At 39.4% G+C, this 20,021-nt stretch overlaps 7 protein-coding genes across 15 annotated transcripts in view; 4 read left to right on the top strand and 3 right to left on the bottom strand.

Moving 5' to 3' along the window:
• Nucleotides 1–20,021, top strand: part of Gnmt (Glycine N-methyltransferase) — a 43,766-nt gene that overhangs the window by 6,929 nt on the left and 16,816 nt on the right. The gene's annotated exons all lie outside the window — the stretch shown is intronic.
• On the bottom strand, nt 71–9,618 carry kar (monocarboxylate transporter 10-like protein kar). Of its 5 annotated transcripts, none has more exons than XM_089265269.1 (7): nt 9,420–9,618; nt 7,283–8,005; nt 2,294–2,658; nt 1,450–2,230; nt 1,308–1,391; nt 1,158–1,244; nt 71–425 (listed from the first exon to the last, which is right to left on the bottom strand). In XM_089265269.1, exons 2-7 carry the CDS (start codon nt 7,647–7,649, stop codon nt 397–399), a joined length of 1,713 nt encoding a protein of 570 aa, XP_089121395.1. In that variant the 5' UTR covers nt 7,650–8,005; nt 9,420–9,618; the 3' UTR covers nt 71–396. The 5 variants fall into 5 exon arrangements, with proteins under 5 accessions (XP_089121395.1, XP_089121396.1, XP_030238483.1 ...); XM_089265270.1 differs by having other exon boundaries at nt 7,283–7,814; XM_030382623.2 differs by having other exon boundaries at nt 7,283–7,811.
• On the bottom strand, nt 10,314–11,926 carry Su(fu) (suppressor of fused domain protein). The gene is made up of 2 exons (XM_030382626.2): nt 10,757–11,926; nt 10,314–10,693 (listed from the first exon to the last, which is right to left on the bottom strand). The coding sequence occupies exons 1-2, from the start codon at nt 11,855–11,857 to the stop codon at nt 10,370–10,372; spliced, it is 1,425 nt and encodes a 474-aa protein (XP_030238486.1). The 5' UTR covers nt 11,858–11,926; the 3' UTR covers nt 10,314–10,369.
• Arp1 (Actin-related protein 1) lies at nt 12,148–14,654 on the top strand. The gene is made up of 6 exons (XM_030382514.2): nt 12,148–12,307; nt 13,114–13,178; nt 13,237–13,411; nt 13,471–13,622; nt 13,682–14,228; nt 14,289–14,654. Exons 1-6 carry the CDS (start codon nt 12,260–12,262, stop codon nt 14,430–14,432), a joined length of 1,131 nt encoding a protein of 376 aa, XP_030238374.1. The 5' UTR covers nt 12,148–12,259; the 3' UTR covers nt 14,433–14,654.
• On the bottom strand, nt 12,517–13,100 carry LOC115561921 (uncharacterized). The gene has a single exon (XM_030382515.2). It carries the CDS (start codon nt 12,989–12,991, stop codon nt 12,584–12,586), a length of 408 nt encoding a protein of 135 aa, XP_030238375.1. The 5' UTR covers nt 12,992–13,100; the 3' UTR covers nt 12,517–12,583.
• On the top strand, nt 14,850–17,692 carry NijC (Ninjurin C). 4 transcript variants are annotated; one of them, XM_089265275.1, is made up of 3 exons: nt 14,850–15,130; nt 16,552–16,728; nt 17,439–17,692. In XM_089265275.1, the coding sequence occupies exons 1-3, from the start codon at nt 15,098–15,100 to the stop codon at nt 17,637–17,639; spliced, it is 411 nt and encodes a 136-aa protein (XP_089121401.1). In that variant the 5' UTR covers nt 14,850–15,097; the 3' UTR covers nt 17,640–17,692. The 4 variants fall into 4 exon arrangements, with proteins under 4 accessions (XP_089121401.1, XP_089121400.1, XP_030238441.1 ...); XM_089265274.1 differs by lacking the exon at nt 17,439–17,692 and adding an exon at nt 16,801–17,417 and having other exon boundaries at nt 14,853–15,130; XM_030382581.2 differs by lacking the exon at nt 17,439–17,692 and adding an exon at nt 17,118–17,417 and having other exon boundaries at nt 14,855–15,130.
• Nucleotides 17,881–19,932, top strand: Rad60 (DNA repair protein Rad60). 2 transcript variants are annotated; one of them, XM_030382605.2, is made up of 6 exons: nt 17,881–18,125; nt 18,190–18,836; nt 18,898–19,040; nt 19,098–19,276; nt 19,332–19,530; nt 19,591–19,932. In XM_030382605.2, exons 1-6 carry the CDS (start codon nt 18,074–18,076, stop codon nt 19,676–19,678), a joined length of 1,308 nt encoding a protein of 435 aa, XP_030238465.1. In that variant the 5' UTR covers nt 17,881–18,073; the 3' UTR covers nt 19,679–19,932. The 2 variants fall into 2 exon arrangements, with proteins under 2 accessions (XP_030238465.1, XP_030238464.1); XM_030382604.2 differs by having other exon boundaries at nt 17,885–18,125; nt 18,187–18,836.

The raw sequence follows: 20,021 nt of genomic DNA, 5'->3' as shown, positions 1-20,021 counted from the left end.
CGTTGATTCTTCCTAATCGTATCAAATTGTTAAATATTTATAGATTATTAAAGAGTAAAAAACAAACTCATTTTGTTTTCTACAATTTTTTTCGTTTGTTTATTTTGCAAATTTTTGAATTTGTCTTAGCCTAAATTAGTATACATTTATGCAAAAATAAGTATTAAAAGTACAGGAGTCTCTCCAACAGAAGGTCTCGTCATAATATTTGTACATCATCCCAATATGTACAGTAGTCAAAAAAATGTAATGAACACCTCTCTCTCCTTCCCTCTTTCTCTATCTGTTTATGCTGGCTGGTTAGCGATATGATCATAGATTTAAAATGGCAGAAAATTTTCAATGGTAAAGTTTTGTGTGGAATTTTGAGTTTTGAGTAGACGACAGCGACTTTGTCTAGGATCCCGGCGTGTCGGTGAGTTTCTCTGAAAGATTTACATGATTATCAAGGTTAGTTAGTTAATGAAATCGAATAGCTGAACAACTACAACTTCTCCATGCAATGGCACATGTTATCCATTCAAATATACAAAAAAAACTTAAATGCACTGCAGTCAACTGCATTTCATATACATGCTAAAATCTTATAAATTTAGTTGCATTTATTTATTTACAAAAGATAATTCGGTGCAGCTTACGATCTAGAAAGCGCTTATCTCTATAATGAAATACAAAATAGTAGGCGAAGGGATGCGAATGCGTGTGTGAGTTTGGCAATAAGGATATCATTCTTGAAATATTAATGTTTCCCTGCTTAGCGGTGATTACAAAGTCCAGTCTTATAAATATAAAAGCGAAACAAAAATACCATTATCACAACTACAAAGAACGTTTAAGAGCTTTCCAACCAACTAATTATTATTAATTAATTATAGATGGTAAACAGCGAATAATTTTCTCCAAACCAGTTCGAAGATATCAAATACAAGCTCAATAAATTGAATATTTATAATGACGCTTGCTGAAATCATCAAATGAGCTTTGAGATCTCGAGCTGCGATTAAGCAAAGCAGTGTGAGATGAGATGGGTTTTGAATAATAGGTGTTAGTCGAGCTACTGGGATGAATGCATATATCTGCAGAGCAGCAGGCAGTAATACTAGAGAGGCGTTGACCGAAGTCGTTGCTGGGTGGGCTTAGAGATTCAGTGTACAAACCAGTTGTGGAATCTGTCACATCCACATGCCCATTGGCATGTCCATTGAGACCATTTGGATGTTCAGTCGAGCCTATGGATTTGGCAGCTGAGCATGAAATATATATAGTTGTAGAAGTTTCCTATAGCAATTTGTTGATTTTATACGCACCACTTGCTGAGCCGTTGGTCACAGCATAGCCATTGGAGGCACCATTTTCGCTGGGGCCCATGAGCGGAGCACTCGACTTGACAGCTGAAAAAACAACCGAAATCAATTAAAGCTGTATACGAATATATAACGAAGTACAGACCACTCAGGCGATAGTCGCCATTGGAAGAGTTCTCGATGTCACCATTTTTTTGGCCTGCGACTCCATTTGTAGCTTTGGCCACGCCCTCATCCTTAACGCAGCGCATGAGGAAGAGCATCGAGGAGCCGAGCAGAGGCGGCAGTCCGGCTAGTATAAATGGCAGCGTGTACGAACCAGTTCGCTCGAATATCATGCCGGCGACGGGCGGCCCAATGGTCAGGGGCAGCGAGCAGAGGCCGAGCAGAAAGCCAATGGCTTGTGTGGCGCCCGAGGGTCCACAGATCTCGTAGGCAATCGGACCCAGCAAGGAGATGAAGCAGCCATCGAACAGGCCCATAACCAATGCAAAGGTGACGAGCAGCACATAGGAGCTGGTCAGGGGCAGCAGCAGAGTGACCAAGCCAATGCAGACCAGGGACAGCTGCTGCAGGTACATTCGATTCACGCCGGGCATATCGGCAATGACGCCAAAGATGAGACGGCCAATGCCAGAGGTGACGCCAATGCACATGACGGGCAAATTGACATCGCGGCCGGGAAACGATGCCTCCACAAACTTCATCATGTGCACATAGGGCACAAAGTACCCAAAGAGAGCCAATGGCACGCACAGCGCCCAGATGACATAGCGCTTGCGTTTCCAGATCTCCACATTGATAACCGAACGCATAAGCACAGCCAAGCGAGAGCGTCCGATCTTCTTGGGCACGTGCAGGGGCAGATGCAGCGGCTTATACACAAAGGAGCAGACGATAATAAATGCAGCCATCAGACTCATGATCTGAAAGTCGAAATCAGCATGAATAATATGCGAATCAATTGCAGATTCAATGAAGCTACTCACCCTCAACGTTGCCTCCAGTCCATAGCTGCCCAGCAGCCAGTCCAGACCCGGTGGCAGTATAACAGTAAACACACTCGATCCCGCCGTCACAAAGCCGCTCACCTTGCCCAGGTAACGCTTGAAATAGTGCCCCAATATGGCCAGCGTGGGCGTGTAGGCCAAGGCACCGCCCAGCCCAAACATGATGCCATACGTAAAGTACAGGGAATTAATATTATCCGTACTAAAAGATGACAGCAACAGTCCGCCAGATGCAAGCATGCCACCAATGAAGGTGGTCAGACGCAGGCCAATCTTGTCCGTCAGACAGCCAGCGACAGGCGATAAAAAGAATGTGGTGCCAATAGCCAGCGAGCCAACCAGAGCTGCAGAGTAAGAGGTGAATATCAGTATGTATGTTTGTGTGTATAAAAATAATATGTTTTTTTTACATCTTAAACTAGTTTTTCCTTAATTTGGATTTATTAGTAGTCATTGAAAACTTGCAGAATTATCAGAAGAGATATCAATTTTAATGTATGTACATATGTATGTATAGAAATCTATTTTAACTTTATACATCTTAAGCAAATTTTAATTTAGTTTGATTTATCGTTCTCCTACTGAAAACTCTAAGAAATAATATAAAACTAGTTACCTGATTAATGATATAAAACTAGTTACCTGATTACTTACAAAATTTCAAGTCATTTTATATCAACTTTTTAATGTCCTCTCATATATTTTAAATCATATTTAAAATTTTAAATCATATTTGAAAGCTTATAATATTATAATTTTAGTATATACGTACAACATGTATATAAATTTACAAGCCCCCATGAAATTCGAATGACTGTATAAAGAGAAGCATTTGAAGATATCTAATATCTCGGCAGTTATGAATTACTTATTATGCAACTAGAGACCGCAAGAGGTAATTGCTCTTCGACACCTCGTTTGCTTTAAATTATTTTTAGTGTTTTTTTTTTTTTTTTGCCAATTGTTTAATTGTGAATGAACCTAACATGCCGACAAATAGTATTTATTAAATCGAATCTCACGCAATTGCGGTTAATTGTGAAATGAACTGTTTTTTCCAGTCGATCGCCGATCGTCAAAGAGTTGTCTCGAAGCCTAATTCGATAGAGCGCTTGCCGCGCTGCCTGAGTCAGCGATCAAGCCATAAGATTGGGTCGAACCGAACTATAGTTCAAATAGCTGATGTATGTATGTATGTACAATGCATATGTATGTAACTCAAAGTTCCGCATTGGGTAATTGGCACAAATATTTCATAAATCCAGTTGCAGTTGCAGCCGGTCGTTAATCTCGTTGATGGTAAGCGATGCGATTAAACGTAATACCTAACAACACCTAACTGACAGTTTGGGGTTAATTCTTTGTTCAATGAGCGACCCAGTTTTGATAAGAGTTCGCAAATAACCATTCGCAAAGCCATGATAATGTGTATTAAGCTAAAGCACACTTTGAATCGTTAAGCATGGCCACATGTAAATAATGCAGCTGTCAACAGCTCAAATTAGCTCAGCTCAAATCAGCAATTCTGCTCTGACTTCCCTAAGATTATATTACGTATACATGCTTATAAGCTAGATTGTATATGAGATGTCAATATTGGTCGAGCCCGGGACAGAAGTGAATATTAGCATCGAAATTATGGTTTGATATATAATATATAACGATATATATAATGTACAATATAATTATGTTTAAAGTATACTATTTCATTAGACAAGGAAATGGAAAAGACTTTCAAGATATATTAATTTACTTAATAATCTCAATATAGATGCGTATAGGCAAATATAAATTGACATTTCTTTTATTAGATTTCTTGCTTGGGCTCATTACACTAAAATTAGACTTGACCTACATTTGGCGAGAAAATGGGATTCCGCCAAGCAAGCTATGAAATCAATACGCCAACAAACACTCACGGACAGACACAAACACACACACATACACATACAAGCACACCTGCGGCTGCATTTAGCCGAATACACATGCAATTCGGGGTGCTATAGCAACAGGGCAAAGAATACGGCAAAACATTCAATGTCAATGGCACAGCCGGAGCCGGCCAGATGTGGTTACAGAGAGAGCTGAGAGCGCGCTAGAGAGAAACAAAGAAAGAGAGAGAGCGAGAGAGAACAGTTCTCATATGCAACATATTAGATAATAGCCGCACAACTGTTCGCATTCTGAAACATTGCCAAAGGTCTATAAAAATAAAACTAAACAAAGCTGACGACAGTAAAGGCAGCATTGCATCAAGTTTTCTTTTTTGGCGAACATGACAAACAGTTTTAACTTAAAAAAAAAAAAATTATACTACATACTATATATATAATATAATATATATACTCTTATGCATTATAATCCTTATCAAATATATGCAGCTTGCCTATCTGTTTAACATAATGAAACATCAATGATTATTATCATCTTTGATTTAGTTGAAGACAAATAATTTGTACTCTGTCTCTTTCTACACAATTATGCAAATATTTAAAATATAAATATTATTATTTCATTCATGAAAATTAAAAACAATGACGTCAACATCAATTCGAAGCGTCGCAATCATAAGGTGATCGACCTGAATTAAATGAAATTGCGTTTAATTTCAATAGGTTTAAAGGGTTATCAACTCTTCTCTAAAGCGTACTCAACCTCCGATTAGCTTAGATTATATATGTGCTATATACATATGTCATACATGGAAGAGGTCGGCTTATTTGGCTGCTCGGACAGGTTCCTAATGTGACGGCTTGGACTCGGATTACGTGAAGCTTTAATCATATGGCGGAACTAATGCCACTCAACCAAGTCAACGGCTAGCCCAGCTCTCGCCCGTTAGAGGATCGCTGTCAAGCGCCGCCAGTTGTGGGGCTTCCCAGCGCCAGTCTAGCAAGTAACTGGGTCAGTGGCATGTGGCAAGAGGTATGCGGCATGCGACATACGGCATACGCAATTGTGCCCATTATGCTCAGCCGGGCCGTCTTTGGTGTCGGCTTTTGTCTTTGGCCAATGCAACTGGTCTTCTTTCCAAGCATTTGCTCCACACAGGCGCCAAACGCGGCGTATACGCAACGTCGAACCTTGACAAACAAATCTTAAACCAATTGAACTCTATGAGAGACGTCACCAATAGAAATTTGCACTAGTTATTGACTCTCACTATATCTATGTGTGTGTGCGTGTGTAGCACGCAAAATTATTCGCAGCAAACGACCTTTTGCTCTCTTCTGCTCAATTTTGAACTCTCATCGACTCCAGCGACTTGACATCGTCATTGCCGTCGCGGTGTTGAATAACGTTTTGTGATCCAATAAACTTTCAGCAATTTAATTCACTTGACGTCGTACAGCTACACGTACATACATACACACATACACTCGTACATTGTCGGCACTAACATGCGCTAAGTTTTGTTGAACTCAAGCTTGGATAGAAATACTTCTTTGGCTCGTATGACCGCAGCTCTGACAACACTTGATTCACACATTCCTCCATCAAACATTTGGTCAATAGCACGGCAAAAATAAATTTGTAATCAATTGGTAATTAATATGTTGGCACCTACATACGATACAATCGGATACATGTCAAGCATGTTCACATTCTAAAGAGAATATTCAATAGTCGCTGTGGAGCGAACATCGATCGAATTTCCGCCCCATAGGCATCATTATATAGATTTTGTAAGCAGAAAATTGAGCTTAGAAGTCGAAACGCAACTAGCATATTTTTTATAATTTTTTTTTTTTTTTTAAGTCAAATACATAACATAATCACGGTTGAGCATTCAAGTATATCTAAATCATGATCATGCGTTGGAGATGTCTGCTTATGACCCTTATCATATATGGATGGATATTCTTATCTTTTAACATTATGTTTTAGGCCTTTTGATGAAAGCGTTTAGATTATAGACTTGGTTTTAGTTCAAGTTTTATTCCCCTATATTATTTAAAAACTTGTTCCTTATCATTTGAAATTCTGATAAAAATAAAAGAGATCTTTGAATATTATTTATAGGAAACAACTTGATGTTCGTTTTTTGCCTGATAACGTTATAATAAATATATATATGAGTAATGTGCAAATATAAACACAAATATTTATTTGGAGAGCGCAATCCATTTCTATAAATACACACATACATCAATGTATATATATATTTAAATATTGTAGCCTGCCTATCTTGCTAGGCATAAATTAAAGCATATAACGAAATCTGCCCATGCACAGAGATTCGTTATCAGATACATCAGTAAATATTCAGGGTCATAAATCTGTAAACATTTTCGTATAAATGTAGCGCAAGTAATTAGTCGACAATGCGGAATGCCGTCAATTCGGTGTCATTAGATAATTAAATAGAAATATTAAACTCGACTAAAAGATGGCCTCGATATTTTTTAAACCGAGATTCTTTAACTATTAAATTAGTATAAAGATATTTATCTCTTTGCCTATTTAAATATTGTCAATTTACTAGAAAGACAATGTTGTTGGCTTACACAACTCTTTGTATCTATGTAAGCCTATGTCAAGCCTTTGGTATACCCCAGTTTAGTTTGGCGTACGCCCATGACAAGTGTTAATTTCTCATCTAATCAGTGCTGGACTTTCTGCATAATTGCTTTCAATCGTGGATTGTCACGATTTCCGAATCAATTTGCCTTTGGCACAGCTCTGTAGGGATTAGGCCCATGCGCAAATTGATTGCAGTCAACCCTTTTGTGTTAATGCCCCAAACACATTGGTAATGGGTAAACGGGGTATGTCGTTTCCTGCCAAATATGTGTAGCAAACAGAAGAATATCTAATACATACATATATAACATTTAACCAAAGTGGTTCTCTATATAAATGTTTTTTGGTCGACTATTAGCTGACCGACTGCCGGGGTATCTTCTAGTCGAGCACTGCCGACTGCAGCGCTCTTAGTTGTTTGTGCTGTTTGACACGTGGACTTACCCGCTTTGCTGTTGGCCTCCGCATCGCCCTGGGCGGTCAGCCGCTCCGTTAGCAGCTTGTGAAGTACGCCATATGTGTTGATTAGCCCAAAGATGACGCCGTTGCATAGGAATGCGCTAACCATTACCAGCCAGGCACGTGCGCCGCCATCCGGCGGCTCCTTGCCGTGTATATCTCGACAGCAGGGCGCCTCGATATGCTGTTGGTTGCCATTCGCCTGGATCTTGCCATTGGATGCGGCTCGATGAACTTGACCGTTGCTGGTCTTCAATGCGTGCCCATTGGCACGCTCCTCGGCACTGATAATGCGCCCATTTGGCTGGCTAACGGACCCGTCTAGCGGCTCGTTCTCTGCCATTGCCGCCATAGATGTAAAAAACGTGTGGTTTCTGAAATTTCAACTGATTACAGATCGCGTCGCGTTGTCGCTCGTCGTTGTCGTTTTCGCTGTCGTCTCCGGCTCTATCTGATATGATCCGGCTATGCGGTTTATGGCCAAGCAGTGCAAGTTCTACGGATTCTCAAACAGCTGCTGAACCATAAACCAACACGATTTAAGATTTAATTGTAATTATCATTATTTGCACGACGCGCTTTCAACTACAATTGAGACACTGCCACTACGTGGATGCAATGGACTCAAATGCACTTGAACTTCATGTATTTCAGTCATTGAGCAGACTGCGTGGTTGGCACATTCTTGGCTTTAAATTGAAAGCGTGGCTAAGCAATAATTTTCGACAGCTTTGTTTATGTTAACTGCGTTCTACAATTTATTTAATCTCATTTTCATATATATATTTCGAAATTATAGTATAGGCATGTGAGTTGGCGGAAAATATTAATTTTTATTTAATAATCAGTCTAGTAAAAATATATATTTTTATATTTTATCTACGAACTCTTTGTTCTACTCTATCGTCGCATTAGTTTTCTATTTCCCTATTTCCTATTGCGGAACACAATTTAAAGCAACCATTAAAGCAACCAAAGAAAGGAACAATAGAACTAGCTTAACCAGCAAAAATCTGAACTTAATTCTTCACTTTGCGCATGGAACTACAAAGGTTTATAAATAAGCTAAGCCTTCAAAGAGTTTTCTTATTGCTTTGGATTTGCCTTTGAGTCAATGTCTTGTGTCATAGAACTGGAGAATAGGGTTGTTGAAGCTTTCAATGTCCAAAAGTGGTTAATGTATATATAAATTTAAATCTTACTTTTGAATCTTTTATATATGTACATATATACATACAAATAAGTAAAAGCAAACACTTTAGGAGCAACATTATTTTTGAAAAATCTTAATTATGTTCACCTTACAGAATCTAAAATGCTTACATTTCACCTCACAGCATGTTCAAGATAAAACATATGTACTATAACTACTTCTACTTTCAGATTCGAATCGTGTTCTTCTGTTTTACTAAGTCTAAGAATATTACTATAAACTTTCACTTTTGACATCACACGAGCACTAATTTGTTTTTTACTCCCTTTCAAAATGTAATTTGTTAAACAGTGTAGGCATTAGTTTACAACAAAATATGCTATAGAAAATATGAATCATATGCACGTGCATGTAAACTTTCTACATTGATTTAAACCAACAAAGGCTGCGAACCTTCTCACTCAATATCAATTAGCTATTGATATAAATTTCTATATAGAATGCCTTCTGGCCACGGATGGAACTAATGGAAATTTACACACTTTATATATTAATATGATATATAAATATATATATATATGTACATATATAAAATAAATATATAAATTAAATTTCACTCATGTCAGCAAGAATTTGTACGCTGACAAATTACATGCAAATGTAGGCAAAACAAAAACAACGCAGAAGAAAACAAAAGAGAGCAAAACAAAAGAGAAGTTTTGCCGAAAACAAAGTCAAAGTCGACTATAATGCGATATAGAGTACATTCCAGACTGTAAAGTAGTAAATCTATTTGATGTTTCTGTTTTTCTGTTTGCATTATCAATGTTCACGTGTTGCACGCAGGCGTCGCCCAGCGGGGGACGGTCTCAATTTGAATAAAAAATCGAAGTGTGCTCACGATTACGCAATGAATCAGCCTAATATAATGGTAACAAATAAACGTGTTCTTAGTGCAATTGGTCTTACAATGGATTTAAATGCAGCCGATGGCCGAGTTGCACGAAGTCTCGTAGATCCCCCTGGGAGAGTGGATGGCGCGTATCGCCGTCACTGGCTGTGGCTTTTGCTAGACGCCGTCGATTTGATAGCCGAGAGTAGAGCAGAGGAACACGACCGAGCGCTTGCGTTGCCGGCAACGGAATGAAAAATAATTCAATTATTTTCCACGAGCAGCTTTTTTCTTCTGTGTATTTTTTTTTTTTGTGTTGCAAAAATTTGTCACTTACTCGCGAGGCGCCTAATCGGAGACGTACAACGTGTGATTGTGAGCGTTCTCAGTAGTAAACAAAACGAGGCGCTGAAGAGGGCTGCGGCTGCCTTTGCGGTTGCGTTGGCAACCGCCACGCTAAGAAGATGGTCACAAAAAAAAAAAAGTAAATAAATAATCAAAAGAGAGAAAACAGAAGCCATCAAATGATATGCACATATAGAGTATGGGTATACATAGACACTGAGGTGCATCCGTTTGAATTAGCCTAAATCATTTGATCAATTGTTGTGCCAGCCAACGTATCAATGAATTTTTATCGCGACTGTTTTTTATTCCGAAATACATATTTTAAATTGATTTCAATTCTCAGAATTGAAAACTGAAGTCCATTGTCCCAGCACAGCCCCGAGACAGTTTCATTTTGCACCACAAATTGGTCATGTCCGTTATGATAGCCACACATCAAAGCAGCAGCAGAAGCAGATTCTTTGCCAGACATGGCTACTCATCAAGATGAGTTTGATTGTGGCGCCTTTCTTTGATGAAATGCTTTTTGAGTTTTATTTCGCATACATGTGTGTACTTCATATATGTACATATATTATAATATATTTGATATAATAGTAAATTTTAAGACTTACGTGTTAGTGGAAGATTCAGTTTAGTTATATGTATAATACTTAGAATAAGGCTTGATCGTCGCTCTTCAATTCACAGGCGCCGCCTCAATGGACATGGCCGTGGGGACCAGAGAGCAGGGCGGCTGATCTACAATTAGCTTAAAGTGTTTATCGGGCCAATCGAATTCCAGACGCTGTGTTGGCTCCGTCTTGCCATCGAGCTGTGCATTCCGAAATGCCTCCATCATGCGCGGCACTAGATCATTTGGTATCAGCACCTGTATCCAATAGCCTAGTACGCCATAGGGTTCGCTCACGCTAACAGCAGCGCCCGTAACTGTTTCGGCGACCAGAGTCAAGGCCAGATGTTGCGCCTTGAACGTGAAATGTCGACCGTGTCGTATGCGATCCTGAAAAGAATAATATGCACTTGATCATTTGAGACATCGAATCTAACTCCATTTCGTATTTACCTTTATGGCCAGCAGCAAGTACTTGGCCGCATAGGGCGCGAGCGTTATTTCAATGCCATCCAACGATATGCAGTCGGGCGCCTGGGGCTGATTGTCTAGTGGACATGATTTGTGCAACGAATTGCTGCTCATCGACATGGACTGGGGGAAGCTCGGTTCCTCGCGCTTCAACTGTGACTCTGTCAACGGCCGATTGTTCTCTTCGCTGGCGCATTTGTCGTTCAGAGATTGAAAGTCTACTTCCTCCTTAATTGTTTTCGTTGGCTTCAGTTCACGGAATGTAAACTCAGCATTAACGCCAGCCAAATCAGAGCCTTGTTTCTCCAGGTCGTCTTGGAGGTTTAGCAAGGTCTCGGGAAACAATTCGAACACGCTCATAGTGCGCTGCATGTTGGTAACTAGCCATTCGCCGCCTGTCTGCACATCCTTAGCCAAGAAATTCAAGACGCCACGACCGTTCCAGCGTGAAGCCTGCTCCAGTTCCTCCTCGGTAACGCCAACTATTTGGCAAAAGTCAACTGTGCCAAACGGCGTGTCAATCGAACCCAATTGCGGATCTTGTGCTACCAGTAAGCTTTGCATTAGTGAATCGGCGCTGCCGTCCAATCCCTTGCGCCACGGAATATTGTCGCCAAAGCAAAGACCATTGCCAGTTTGAAAGCAATAACGCGCAATCGATTGAAGCAGATTTGCAGGCCAGGTGGGCGGTCTGAGTGGTTTATCCGGACATTCCCGTTCCTTGTTGAGCTCAGCCTCTGTCTTAGCCAGCCGAAAGGTTAACTCGAACCCCATGCCTGAGCGACTGCTGTGCTCTTCTTTCAGATGAACGCGCTGATCGCCATGCAGATCGCTGAGTCCGAAGCTAACATAATGCCAATGCGGTGGAATTCGCTCTGTATCGCCTTCGCCTTGCCCTTTGTTGCTGTACATGCTTATGTAGTCCAGGGGATCGGAGCCACCTAGCCAGTACTTAAGCAGTGTCGTCACTTGCAGAGGATTTGGTTGATCTGGATAAACTGATTTCAAGTGGTCAATCAAGGACTTTAGCCCAGGAGGCGGCTTAAGCTCTGAATTCTTTTCAGGATTTGTTGAGGCAGCCATAATAGTAAACTCTTGTCTTGGAAGAAAACACAAAAACAAACTAAAAATAATCGATTGTACGATCAACTGTATCGATAGTCATGCTTAGTACGCAGCTCAATGATATTGAACGAGCTTAATGCAAGCAGGCAAGATTATTGTATGTGATATTGTAATATATATTATCATTTATATATGTATATAAATGATAATATATAACGAATTCGAAAATTAAAATATTTAAGCATTTGCGCAACAAGAAACGATTTCATTTTTGCACAGGCACACCCAACACTCTGGTATTTTTCAAATTAACCAGTTTTCTATTTGGTATTAAAACGCATTGGAAACGCGGTCACACCGCACACGACACCGCGATTTTATAGGAAAAATTTGCAATACTTTGTTTTATAAACGCACAAAATGGAGCCCTATGATGTCGTAGTCAATCAGCCTGTGGTCATAGATAACGTAAGTCAAATATGCAATAAAATATCAATCAGAGCCCAACTGGAATCAATCGCCACATAAGCTACAATTAGGCTCTTTGCCACTGACAAGTGACATCACCAACTAACACGAACGAATAAGCCAAGCTGCCACTGCCCGTCCCTTTGTCCATCGACTTTTTCAGCAGTAGTCGCAACTGTTTATGTGTGGCAATGACTAATTGCCAAACCTAGACTTTTATGCCCAATTTACTGAAAGTTACCAAAAGGAGTGTACAAGAAAATAATAATGTCGCATTCAGCGCTTGAACACTGTAACCGAGTTGGGTGAGAAGTGGGCATCGATGTTAATCTTGCCACTCAGGTTCATACGTTGATTATATTTCTCCGAATACACAACCGGAGGGCGTTCCTTCACCCAAGATCCGGGCACACTGAGTGCCTCAACAGTGCGATCCGGCCGAGCGCCACACCTGCCCTGGTATTGGCAAAACTTCGCAGGACGACGCATCTTCTCAAAAGGATCACGATAATAATCCCTGTAGTTCTGGCAATCCAAGTAGAAGTAATCAACCTCGCCCAGACTTCTATAGTTGACAAACGACACCCCCGTCGGTGGTACAAATTTCAAGATTGGCTTCCGCTGAACACGCAAACTCTTCGACACGGCTAGCATATCCACGAAGGGAATGGTTCGGGTATCCATGATTTGCCCTTTTTATGAAAATGCTTAACAAAACAATTCAATAACGAACAAACTTGACGCGTGTGAAGCTAAATTTGAATGAATGCCAGTCTCTATAAAACCCTAAATGATTTCCTTTACAGGGCTCCGGTGTGATCAAAGCCGGCTTTGCTGGCGAGCACATTCCAAAGTGCAGGTTTCCCAACTAGTGAGTATTTGGTGCAATTCAGTGCAGGGCCGAATGTAGTTAATTGCTTTCATTTTAGCATTGGCAGACCAAAGCATGTTCGGGTAATGGCCGGCGCCTTGGAGGGCGACATTTTTGTTGGCCCCAAGGCGGAGGAGCATCGCGGATTGCTTAGCATACGATATCCGATGGAGCATGGCATCGTGACGGATTGGAACGATATGGAGCGCATATGGAGCTATATATATAGTAAAGTGAGTAAAGTAAATGTCTAATGACCAGCAGATGTTGCAGTAACATATATTTACTTCAGGAACAATTGGCAACGTTTACGGAAGACCATCCAGTTCTACTCACTGAAGCACCATTGAATCCGCGTCGCAATCGGGAAAAGGCCGCTGAGTTCTTTTTCGAAGGCATCAATGCGCCAGCGCTCTTTGTCTCCATGCAGGCAGTTCTCAGTCTGTAAGATCATAGTTAAACTAAACTTAAAAGTTGTATTTATACAATTTCAATGTTATTAGCTATGCCACGGGCCGTGTAACGGGCGTGGTGTTGGACTCTGGTGACGGTGTGACGCATGCAGTTCCCATTTACGAAGGATTCGCCATGCCTCACAGTATTATGCGTGTGGATATCGCTGGCCGGGATGTGACACGCTACCTGAAAACACTCATACGCCGAGAGGGCTTCAATTTCCGTTCGACAGCCGAGTTTGAGATCGTGCGGTCGATCAAGGAGAAGGTCTGCTACTTGGCGACCAATCCACAAAAGGAGGAGGCTGTGGAGACTGAAAAGTTCGCTTATAAATTGCCAGATGGCAAGACATTCGAAATTGGACAGGCTCGTTTCCGTGCGCCCGAGGTGCTCTTCCGGCCCGATCTGCTTGGCGAGGAGTGCGAGGGCATACACGATGTGCTAATGTATTCCATTGAAAAGTCGGATATGGATCTCAGAAAAATGCTCTATCAGAACATCGTGCTGTCGGGTGGTTCAACGCTTTTCAAAGGTTTCGGCGATCGTCTGCTGTCCGAGCTGAGAAAGCACTCAGCAAAGGATCTGAAAATCAGAGTAAATATATATCTGAATAATGTTTTATATAATATTATATCTGTATTTGCTTCGCTCTAGATTGCTGCACCCCAGGAACGTTTATACTCGACGTGGATGGGCGGCTCAATTCTGGCATCGCTAGATACCTTTAAAAAGATGTGGGTATCGAAGCGAGAGTTCGAGGAGGAGGGCCAACGTGCCGTGCACAGAAAGACTTTCTAGTTTGTTTAAAACCATTTAAACGCTATGTGTAAAAGGCTTATTAAACTCTGTATCAAAAATCATGTGTCAGCTAACATCAACTATCCCTTAAAAAAGAAAATTTGATTTAATTTTGCATGTGTATGTTATGCATAAATAGGCGCAAAGTATTTAAATATGCTATTTATTGAAATTTGCTTACGCAGCATATAAGAAAAAAGAAAAACAAATAAAAACTAAAAAGTATATATCAATATTTTTTTAAATTTTCAATTAATACATTCCAAGACAAATGTTGTGCTAATGTATATTAAGGTATATAGTTACGTTTACTCATTAGTCATACGCTTAGCCAGGTCTGAGCCGCTCTCTCAGTCTTTGTATCAATCTCTCTCTCTCTCCTGCGCTCTCGAGCCAGCTGCGCGCTTGGATGACGCTGTTTGGCCAAAATGAATTCAGTTGGCTTTCAGTTGTTTATTCGTTTGGTTGTGTTCCAGGCAACCATCTCTATGGCAACGGTCATAAAAGTTGTTTCTGCTGCAACTTTTTGTTAAATTTATTGTCGCGGATTGGGCAAGAATAAAAATAAAATAAACAAAGCTTCAATCGGATTTGAAGCTCTTCGCTTTGTGTCATTTGTTAAGTTCGCAAACGCAACCACGTGGAACCGCATTGGAAACTTTGCAATGGCTCAGGTGGAGGGACGAGCCGAGACGGAAGTAAGTCTAACAAAAAATATCTACAAAAACAAATCAGTTAGCCAGATTAGATTGATAGAAAACAAATTACTAAAAATCCTGTGAATTCACGCAGTGCACTTCCCTCTATTATCATTTCTACTGTAATTACCGCTAGTGCACCTTAATGATACCTGGTTAGCCTTGCACATGCATAGGTGTGTGTACATTACTGTACATATTTGTAGGTATACTACATATGTCTGTATCTACAATTCAGATGTGCTATGCCACTGAAATATTTATTCATTCCTGTTGTCGTGTCTCTTTATTGATTTTATAATTTAAAAAACAAAAATAAAACAATTACAAATTCACAATATGAAGAGCTTTATGGAAGCGTATATATCGTTCTCACTCTATATATGTATGTATGACTGTTTGCATATGCATATGTACATATACAGATGTCTATATAAGATTGTATATCCTGGTATGTAGACTCTCTGGCAATATACATATATGTACATACATATGTAAGAAACGTTTCGAACTGTTCAACAAGGTATGCACGTTTATATTGATTGGATTTGATTAAGACTCTTTGTTTATAAAATAGAATGTGTTTATAAAACTGTATATATGTATTCAGAATTATTTCTGACCTAATTGTGGAGGCAAGAGATGTAAAACAGATAAACAAATCCAGTGGGATTGGGAGTAGTCGACTAGTAGATACGCTGCAGTTAAGGCAGAGCTGTTTCTTTGTTTCTAATTAAACGATCCCAATTATATTTTTATTGATTCAACACATAAAATTTGTATATTACGGCCTACTCACCTCGATTACAATTCTTCTATATGAACTATCACTACTCAAAACTTTATTCTGATTTTCATTGTCTTTGCTCTCTGTATATGTATATAAATATGTATGTTTAATTGCTTGAAAAAGACCCCGCTTACTTCCGCGACTTAATTATAATGGTTTAAATAAGATAGATTTTGTTAACTGGAAAATATTTAAATATATGTACTCAACAACAGTTTAATTATATTGTTTAATCTTTTCTTATTTGTGCGCTAACGAGAATAAAGTAGTTTATTTGATATTTCACTTATCTCTTGCAGAGTACTGTAAAAAATGCTTGGCAGGTACGATATTTGTCAGGCATTCAATATGGATGCAATTCTTGTTTAGATGCTGTTACTTCAGTTCTATATTTGCACTCTAACTAATTGATGTCACTTGATAATTTTACTTTATCAGCAAGGTACAACTTGTAGCAGATCAATTAGAAAGAGATAAGAATCATTGAAATGCTCTAAATAGACCAGAATCATATCAGACTTAGTTCAACTCTCCACTGAATCATACACAATTTTTAAAATGGCGTCAGCAGTGTGTACAGAGAATTTCGCAACAATCCAATTAGAATCTATTCCAATTGAACTCTTTTCAGATGAAGGCAATGGACGCCAATCGCTATGCGACGAAGAAAACTATCGCCCAGGGCATGCTGGATATAGCGCTGCTGACAGCCAATGCATCTCAGCTTAAATACATACTCCAGGTCGGGGAGCAGCATCAGTTCTATAAGCTAATGCTAATACTGATTAGCTTGTCCATAGTTATGCAGGTAAATATTATTTGCACTGTCTGCCTTTGCCTTGGCTTTGGGGTTGTAACGGCTCGTTCTCCAATGTCGTAGATACTGTCTGGCATACTAAGCCTGTCCCTCAGTTTATTGCGGGACTGCCGAATGCATCAGCCAGAGTTCCATCAATCGGCCAATGTGATCAATCATGTGCGCACTGGGTTTGCGTTTTTTACCACAATGGTCAATCTTTTCATATCGGCTTTTGATTCTCGACTGCCCCCGATACAGGGCGATATTTTGAATGATGTCAATTAAAATTAATATTAATATAAAATGAACCCATCTCATCTGACTTTTTTGAGCGAAATACCCTGGACAAAATTCGTCACTCTCTAAAAAGAAACCAATTTCAATTTTAATTTTAACAGCTATTGGTTGGAATTTTGTTTGTGGCTATCGGCAGTCTGAATATAAACAAGCAGCAAGACCAGACGGCAGCAATTATATTGAACGATATCATATTGGTGATCGTCTTCGTAATATCAGTGGTAAATGTCATAATATCTGGGTTCGGTATCGAGTACTCCTCCCAGCCACTAAGACTCATCGATCAGCATGCTAAAGTACCATAGATATAGAAATGAGATTATAGAATTTAATGCAAATTGTAAAACATCAACGATATTTTATAAGGTTTCTAATAAATAATAAACGATATAAATATCATACTCTTCTTTCTCTATATGTAGGTGACAGCGGGCGTTTTACTAGTTATTCAATCTCTTGTGAGCATTGCCAAATCTAAGAATCGCTCAATACTTAATACAGTCAATCACTTTGTGGATGCGTTCATATTTCTATCTGTGTTCTGTGATATTATGAAAATGAATTTTGGTTTGGATCCAGCAATACCATATAAAGATGATCAAGTTGAACTTTTGAAAAACTGACTTATATATTTTTAAGCATTTTATAAGAACTAAAATAAAAATTTCAAATCTCATTGAGCAATTTTTATATACAAATGTATATTCAAATTTAATAAATACCGAACTTTAGCATTGTTTTCTACTTAAATGATGTGTACACACTGAATTGCAGTCAGCTGGAAAGTTATCGATAGTCGTTGAATGGAAATCCTATACTTTTCTGTTTGGCGGCATTACATTTTTGAGCTTAGTAAACATTCTCATTCTCGCTCTGCTGCTCTGATAAGTCACCAGCTGTAAAAATATCGATAGCCGATATTTATTAAATCGTAGTTTTTTGTTTAATGTGGCGTCCATGTATTCCCTTTTGGCGGCATTAACTAATGTAAAATAATTTCCTTTGAACTAAAACAAACCTAATTTAAAGAGTTTGGTAAAAAAAAGAAAAATCCACAATGTCGGACGATGACTGTGATATATTCAATATGCCAGTTAAACGGCTAAACGGTAAGTGCAAATATTTGTCTAAATAATATAAGTATAATTTATAAACCATTGGAATTCACAGCAGTGCCACAAAAGCAGTTCGCGGAGGACTGCGAAACAATCAAACAAACTGATTATGATTTTATAAAGAAGCCAGCTACCAAACCTGCCAAGCAAGCGGATCAAATAAAACCAAACCCCAAACCGAAATCGGGGAAACGAAAAAAACAAGCAAAAGATGAGGAGATATCTAAGAATAAAACGGATGAGATAAACGGCATAACTGTGGAAGAGGCGCAGGCGCCCATTGCACGCGGTGATCTCTCACCTGTTTCCCAGTTAATTCATGAAATGGAGCAAAGAAAGGAGAGGGAGAAAAACCAAGAAATGGGATCTTTGCCCGTGGCCAGGCGCACGCGTTCGTCCCTGGGCAAACGACAGCCCACGCCAGAAAAGAACAAAGATGAATTGGAAACTTCAGTACTTCCAGCTGTCGAGGCGGTGGATCCACCCAACAAACGTCGGGGACGTGGACGTGGGCGTGAAAGCGGCCGTGGCCGTGGAAAAAAAGCCCCATCGCAGAATGTAGACACGAGTAGCTCAACGGCTCCGAGTAGCATATTTGAGCCACCTAGAAGGAATCGGAGGCAGGCAGCTGAAGCTGCGGCTTATTCCCGAGTCGTGGACTCCATTGATCTGGTTTCAGCAGTTGCTCCACGCGTGGAAGGATTTGTAAGTAAGCAATGATCTACATTGAATGTGTTTCTATAGATATATATCTTTTAAAAAATAGATAAATTTAGACTCAGATGAGGAGAAGGCAATGAGTCCCGCAGAGCATGATGAGCCCACTGAGCATGATGAGCCCGCAGAGCACGCCAAAGCAGCACCAAGCTTCGATGATGATAATCCCGTTATTGATATCAATTTAAATTGGTATGCAGTCATTGGGAATTTTACCTCATCAAATATTCATCATTATTTTCCTTTTAGGCTCGGTGATATGCAAGTATATAAGCTAAGGCAATACCAAAAGTTTGCGCACATGTTCAAGGAAGTTTCGAAACGCAATGAGGTACCCCTGGACGAAGTTGTTATAAACATGGATGATGTTTTTTTAAACGAAATGGACTCGCCACACAGCGTCGGTCTAAGAGGCTTCCACATATTAAGTAAGTGAAGTAATATAAATATACTTTTTCTATAATATATCTTTATTTTTCCTAGGTGGCCGCGCAATGAAGTCGCATAAAAGTCAAATAAGGGAAGAAGTTAATCCAAAGCCAAAGAAATTCCAATTGAAAATACAAAGTGATAAATGGAAGCAGCCATTGATAATTCCTATGAAAAAAACAGAAACATTTAAGATACTGTACATCAAATGTGCCGAACATTTAGAATGTGATGTTCAGGACTTCAAGTTGTTGTACGACTTAATAACTTTCTTAATATTTGCCTTTTATATTTTATGTTCTTTGCTTTTTAGTTTTGATGGCGAGTTACTGGAATTTGATGATACGCCCAAGGATCAAGACATGGAAGGCAATGAAATAATTGATTATCGTTCAAAGTGATGGAATCTCCGTTTGGTATATTAGAATTTAGTATTGTTGCAGTTAAATTACCTATAAAGTAAGATTTAATTATGTTCTTTACAATATGTTAAAATAAATGCAAGTCTTTGTGTAATGTTTTAAGACTAGTGTTAAAACCCCGGAAGACTTCTCATTTGGCAACTTGCAAATGCTCAACTCTAACTTTTGGTTAGATTTGAAAGTAAGTCAAGCTGCTGCTGTTAGGATAAGAGCTCTTAAAGCAGTGTACAACACCCTATGATTTCTTTGCACACCCTTAATATTTTGTTTATCTAGCATAGAGCGTTATATCTAAACACCAACACACACACACACCTACCTA

The sequence above is a fragment of the Drosophila navojoa genome, chromosome 2 (genome assembly GCF_054131105.1).
Source record: "Drosophila navojoa isolate 15081-1374.11 chromosome 2, UAZ_NAV_1.0, whole genome shotgun sequence".
Taxonomy (NCBI): Eukaryota; Metazoa; Arthropoda; class Insecta; order Diptera; family Drosophilidae; genus Drosophila; species Drosophila navojoa.
This window is presented reverse-complemented; position numbering and strand designations above follow the sequence as displayed.